The sequence below is a fragment of the Zea mays genome, chromosome 3 (assembly GCF_902167145.1).
Source record: "Zea mays cultivar B73 chromosome 3, Zm-B73-REFERENCE-NAM-5.0, whole genome shotgun sequence".
Lineage (NCBI taxonomy): Eukaryota > Viridiplantae > Streptophyta > Magnoliopsida > Poales > Poaceae > Zea > Zea mays.
This window is the reverse complement of record NC_050098.1, coordinates 17,086,060-17,092,566: the sequence shown is the minus strand read 5'-3', so window position 1 is coordinate 17,092,566 and position 6,507 is coordinate 17,086,060. Positions and strand designations below refer to the sequence as shown.

Genomic DNA, 6,507 nt, shown 5'->3' with positions numbered 1-6,507 from the left:
TGGAAATAATGCAGAAATGGTAGCCTAGCGACTAGGGCGTGCCACGGTGGCATAATAGGGAGGTAGAAGGGTGTATCGGGTGCAACAGATCACAAAGATTGACATATGGACGTAGCTACAACAACCTATTAAGACATCTGAAGTTCGATTGAGCTTTTAAGAGATAATATATTTTAAATTTTATGGACCGACAAGTCTAAGGTCCGGAATTGTATTTTACTAAAAAAATCAGGAATACGTGTGCCGCTGCCGCTGCCTGTTGCGTACTTGCGTTCTCGACTCTAAGCTTATCCTTTGTTCCGTACTGCTCGTCTGCTCCCCGTTCACCCCTCTCCCTCTCTCTCTCTCTCTCTCTCCACTTTCCTTTCCTGGCAGCGACGAGTGACGACAGTGGCAGGCGGGCGGGCGGGCGAGCGTCGACGGCGTTCTCTAGGTCTTCGTTGTCCCCTTCACCGGCGGCTGCCAACGCCCTTTGCCAGGTCTTCGTTGTCACCTTCGCCGGCGACTGTCACGGCCCCTTCGCCAGCTCTTCGTCTGCCCCTTCCCCGGTACCGGGTATGCTCGCCCGTTCTCTTTCCTCCATCCTGTTCAAAAGGACAACCCAAATTTAAGGTACCTGTATAGCTATTTGGGATCTGACCCAATTACGGACAGGTTTGGTGTGAAATTTGCACACATTAATTGAGGTAGGTATCTGAGCCCCCCCCCCCCCCCCCCCCCCCCCCCCCCCCCCCCCCCCCCCCCCCCCCCCCCCCCCCCCCCCCCCCCCCCCCCCCCGCGGGAAAAAAATCTTATTTTTCCGTGTGTTTTTATTCTTTGACGTCAGTCCATTTCATATACCCTTTGACCTCTTCTCACCGTAGGTGACAACCGAGTAACTGACATAGGTTCATTCCTTAAATTACATTTGTCTAACTCCAAGGATATGCGGAACTGGAAATCCAAATACACGTTTGGTTTACGCATTTAGCCGAAAGAAGAGACCTAAGTGTTACCATGTCCAATCGGGTATCCGGTATCCAAATACACGTTTGAAAAGATGGTCATCTATATTAGGTATTCTACCACATCGTATCTAGAATGAGTATCGATTATAGGTTACCTGATGGAGATGCTACAATGTTATTTAGATATATATAATGGGTTTAGGTGCCCTGATAGGTACTCAGCTGGAGTCAACCTTACATCTTCTGGAATGAGCACCTACTCGAAACAATGATTTCACTTTTCACATGGGTTGATAACTTGTAATCATCCCTTTTTTCAAGTCATGCAATACTATACGCAATGTTTTAATAGTGGGCTGAGCTTCTTAGCAGCTATCATCTGCAACATATAAGGGTGCGTTTGGTTCGGTTGTGAAAAAGTTGTTGTAAGCTGTCTATTGTGAAAAATCTACTTTGAGTTGCCCGCTATGCAAAACTGAAAATCCTTTGGTTGAAACTGTTGTGAAACCGTAGATTTCACGTGATTTGTCTACAATGCCCTTGAGAGGGCTACATAGATTGTTTATACTCAAACTGGTTGTAGTACAATGTTTTTTAGAATTGACATAATTTTTCACTATTACAACATTCAATTAATATTTCATAAATATAGATGAGTAGGAAACATTCAATATTTATGCAACAAAATAACTGAAAAATATATTAACAAGCTATAGAATGCCTGATGTTTATAGTTCGATGATGGATCATGCATGTCTTCAATTCAGGCACTCTTTCTTGTTACTTTTACCTTTTCTAGGAGGCTAGAAGAACAACTAAGTCACATTTGCACAAGGACCATTACAATCTTATCAACACAGGCGTATCAGGCCATTTCCATTTGTACCAGCAAAGAACCACTTATTCAAATGCACACACAAAAATCGAATCAAATGAGTAACAAGTTGCAAAAGGAGGCAAGGCATCGCCATCAGCAATGCGCCTTTAGTTAAGCGCGCGTCAGAATCATCCAGGTGGTGAAGAACTTGTAGAGCACGGCGTTGCCTATCAGCCTTGCCGCATCCTTGAGCTCGTCGAGGCTGCACCTAGCATCTTCCACGAGCTATCGCGTCGCTGACCACCACCCTTCCCGACACGGGGACTCGACAAATTGCCACCGGAAGAAGTCCTTGACTGCCATGGCTGTCACCATGATGGAGCTTAGCGCCAGCAACACGTCGTGGGTGTGGTAGATGACCGCCTCTTGGAGGCCCATCCATTGCTTCCACAACATGACGTGGTGGGGCGGAGGCCGAGGCTCGTAGCGCAGTTAACGAAAATATGTCCGGCGCTGTACATGGCGATGGCTTACAAGTTACAACTGCTAGGCGGCGAGGGAATTGCTCGTGAGCGGGTTGGCGATGGTGAGCGTGCACGTGGTAGAGGACGAGTTTTCCGAATACAACCACGGGCACGGGCACGACGACCCTTGATGCGGTGTGGTAGCGGTTCCAGTTGTGGTTGGGGTTGGTGACGTTGAAGGCGATGGGTGGACAGGGGTCAGAGTCGACTAGAAGGTAGGGAACCGTTGTAGGGAGGAAGAAAAGAAAAAAAATAACGTTTCACTCTTCACAACCAACTAGTATGGTGCCCATGCGTTGCAACGGAACACAAACTATTTGTTAAATGCTTATTACCTACGCATATCTATGTTCTTGAAGCGACGTGGTATACTGGTTACCTCATTTAAATCGTTGAATTTCCAGGGCATAAGAACCTACAAAATATCAGTCATTAGGATTGCAAAGAAGTGCCCTTTATAAATATCAGTCATAAGAACCTGCGTCTCCCGCCCGAGGGTGGCCTCGGGCGAGCCGTTATTGCGTCTCCCACTCGAGGTTGGCCTCGGGCGAGGCGTGACTGTGTCTCCCGCCCAAGGGTGGCCTCGGACGAGCCGTGACTGCGTCTATCGCCCGAGGTTGGCCTCGGGCAAGGCGTGACTGCGTCTTTTGCCCGAGGTTGGCCTTGGGCGAGGCGTGACTACGTGAGGTTGGCCTTGGGTGAGGTGTGACTGCGTCTCCCGCCTGAGGGTGGCCTCAGGTGAGCCATGACTGCGTCTCCCGCCCGAGGGTGGCCTCGGGCGAGCCGTGACTGTTTCTCCTGCATGAGGTTGGCCTCGGGCGAGCCGTGACTGCGCCTCCCGGCCGGGGTTGGCCTCGGGTGAGGCGTGACTACGTCTCCGTCCGAGGTGATTGCTTCTCCCGCCAGAGGTTGGCCTCGGGCGAGGCGTGACAGCGTCTCCCACCCGAGGCCACCCTCGGGCAAGCCGTGACTACGTTTCCCGCCCGGGGATGGCCTCGGGCGAGGCGTGACTACCTGTCCTTCCCGAGGATGGCCTCGGGCGTGTCGTGACTGTGTCTCCCGCCTGGGGTTGGTCTCGGGCGAGTGAGCGAGTCGTGACTGCGTCTCCCGCCCGAGGATGGCCACGGGCGAGTCGTGACTGCGTCTCCTGCCCGAGGATGGCCTGAGCGAGTCGTGACTGCCTCTCTCGCCCGAGGTTGGCCTCGAGCGAGTCGTGACTGCGTCTCCCGCCCGGGGATGGCCTCAGGCAAGTCGTGACTGCCTGTCCCGCCCGAGGCCTCGGGCGAGTCGTGACTGCCTCTCTCGCATGAAGTTGGCCTCGAGCAAGTCGTGACTGCGTCTCCCACCCGAGGATGGCCTTGGGCGAGTCGTGACTGCTTGTCCCACCCGTGGATGGTATCGGGCGAGTCGTGACTTCGTCTCCTGCCCGGGCTTGGCCTCGGGAGTCGTGATTGCGTCTCCCGCCCGAGGTTAGCCTCGGGCGAGTCGTGACTGTCTGTCCTGCTCGAGGATGGCCTCAAGCGAGTCATGACTGCGTCTCCCGTCTGAGGTTGGCCTCAGGCGAGTCGTGACTACGTCTCCCGCCCGGGGATGGCCTCGGGTGAGTCGTGACTGCGTCTCCCGCCCGGGTTTGGCCTCGGGCGAGTCGTGACTGCCGCTCCCGCTCGAGGTTGGTCGGGCGAGTCGCAGCATCGTAGTCGCCGTCCTCAACTGGCGGCATGCGAGTAGCAAGGCCAAGCGGATGCACAGGGGGAGAGGAAGCGAGTGGGGGTGCGGTCGAGGGCGGGTGCAGGGAGGTTGAAGTGGAGGAGGCCGAGCTCGACCTCGCAAAGGAACCCAGGGCAACGGGAGCGTGGAGGAGTGACAAATCCGAGAGTTTTGCGTGACGAGGATGGGGGCGGCCGGGGGGCACCAACGCCATGTCCCATAGGTGCCTCGTTGAGGAGGCAGAGCCCACCGCTTTCACCACAACGCCACATATTTGTTGTCGCTGCCAGGAGAACCGGGCGACGATCGCGGCGATTGCTTCCCGGGTCCGGCGCGACAGCTGTGGATTCCATCGGTTTCCTTGTAGTCGTTGGGAGGGGGCTCTTCGCGACGGGCATCGCGGGGGTGCGGGGCGAACATGGGCGGGCAGCGCGGAGATCTGAGAGGTAGGAGAGTGGGGGAGACGATCGCACGGACGTGGGGTGGGGGAGACGATCGTACGGTCAGGGGAGCGCGGGGCATAGCCATGGTATCGTCAGGCGCCCACGTTAGGTTCTTAATAAAGTAGTATAGATTGCAGGTGGGTGTAAATATCATGACTCGTTTGCTCCCACAACTGCAAAAAGCAGGGGTCTACATGCTGTGGGATTTCTACTGCGAAAAAGTAGATGTGGTGAGAAAAGCGGGTTACTGTAGGAGCCCTTTGGTTTAGCTTGTGCTGTGGGAAAAGAAAAAGGTTGCAATAGCAGAACCAAACATACTTAGTTCTTTTCCCTGTAGTTTTCACTGCAAGGCGAGTTTTTTTTGCCTTGCACAAATACTTAGTTCTGGTCCAAAATCAAACACTACTGAGACGTTGCATCACACTATGACTCTCCTAGAGTGCTATTAACTTCTGGTTTTGGGCTCAGGCGAACATGTCATTTTGTGTTGGGCTGGATGTTGTTACAGAACCTAAGCAGTTCAACTCCAAACAGTGTCTATGTTGCATATAGAATTGGAGTGATTTTTTTTCCAGATAAGTATTGAATTTTAGCTGTCTTTTCTTCTCCTATAGAGGCAGATATGATTGTGTTCCTAAGTTTGAGGCTTGTTTGCTGGTTCATGTTCTTCATGGAAGATTGAACTCTGCTTGGCATGATTTTTACTAATTGTGCTGCGTGGCAGTTGAGGCCTGCTTGCTGGCTCCTGTTTTTCTCTTTGCCAAGATTTGATCCCTGGCAGTTAGGTAATTTAAACAATGGGAAAATCCTTGATGCTTGCTGTGTACGTGGAAACCATTAATAATTGAAGTTTTCTCAGTACAGATCTGCATAGCATTGAACTGGACAGCTTGCTGTGTTACTCTGTGTAACGAACGATCTACTGCTGATCTGTACTGTTCCTTGATTTTTTTCCCTCTTTTCTTCTTTTGATGGCAAGCAGGACTGAAGATAAGATGGCTGCCTTGCCATTGGCCACCGCAGAAGCATGTGATGCTAATGCTGCTTTAATTATGAATGGTGATCTTCGTTCTCTCCAACCTATCTTCCGAATCTATGGAGGCCGGCAGATTTTTGCTGGCCCTGTTGTGACACTGAAGATCTTTGAGGATAACGTTCTGCTCCGCGAGTTCCTTGAGGAGAAAGGTCACGGCAGGGTCCTGGTGGTTGATGCCGGTGGGAGCATGCGTTGTGCAGTTTTGGGTGGCAACCTTGCCCAGCTGATGCAGAATAATGGGTGGGCTGGAATCGTTGTCAATGGCTGCATCAGGGACGTCGACGAGATAAATGGCTGCGACGTTGGTGTCCGGGCTCTGAACTCACACCCTATGAAGTCAAACAAGAAGGGCGTCGGTGAGAAGCATGTCCCTGTGACCTTTGCAGGGACAAGAATCTGCGATGGAGAATGGCTCTATGCCGATTCCGATGGCATTCTCATCTCAAGATCAGAATTGAGTGTGTAGGCCTGTTCTTATGTTATGTGTGAACTTGTAATAATGTATAGCTGAATTACATGACTAGCGGGAATACTTTGGACGTTTCGTCAGTATCGTTTGGGAGATATACATTTGAAAATCATTGCATCAGTCATGTGAATTGTGAATAAACTGGGTATCTCACCATATTTCTGTCAGTCTGTCACAATGGTCTTGACTCGTGAAATTCTAGGCTGGTTTGTGGGTGACGAAGGGGCATGCCGGCCATTTATGAATGGACAAACAACAAGAGCATATAGGATGCGTGTTCAACGCGTGGTGGCATTGGAGTAACTTCTAGAAATTATTTCTGTTTATGTGGGACATTGTAAGTTTGTAACATATCCGAATTCCGTGTGATGGGACTTGGGAGTAACTTGAAGAGTATGAGTATGACACCTGCCACCATGAAAAAGTGTAAACATGTTTGTTTTCATAGACAAGGGTGTCTACATCGGCTGGGCTGTACCAAGGCAACAAGGTATCTTGGTTGGTTATGCTGGGGGCTGGGCCAGCTAGGCCAAGAACATTGGGCCATCCAGCCTAATCTTCGTT

At 51.5% G+C, this 6,507-nt stretch overlaps 1 protein-coding gene across 1 annotated transcript; it reads left to right on the top strand.

The window, feature by feature from the left end:
- The first annotated feature begins 296 nt into the window (after positions 1-296).
- Positions 297-6,101, top strand: LOC100281920 (uncharacterized). Its single transcript, NM_001154839.2, has 2 exons — positions 297-555; positions 5,421-6,101. The coding sequence occupies exon 2, from the start codon at positions 5,434-5,436 to the stop codon at positions 5,938-5,940; it is 507 nt and encodes a 168-aa protein (NP_001148311.2). The 5' UTR covers positions 297-555; positions 5,421-5,433; the 3' UTR covers positions 5,941-6,101.
- The last annotated feature ends 406 nt before the right edge of the window (positions 6,102-6,507 follow it).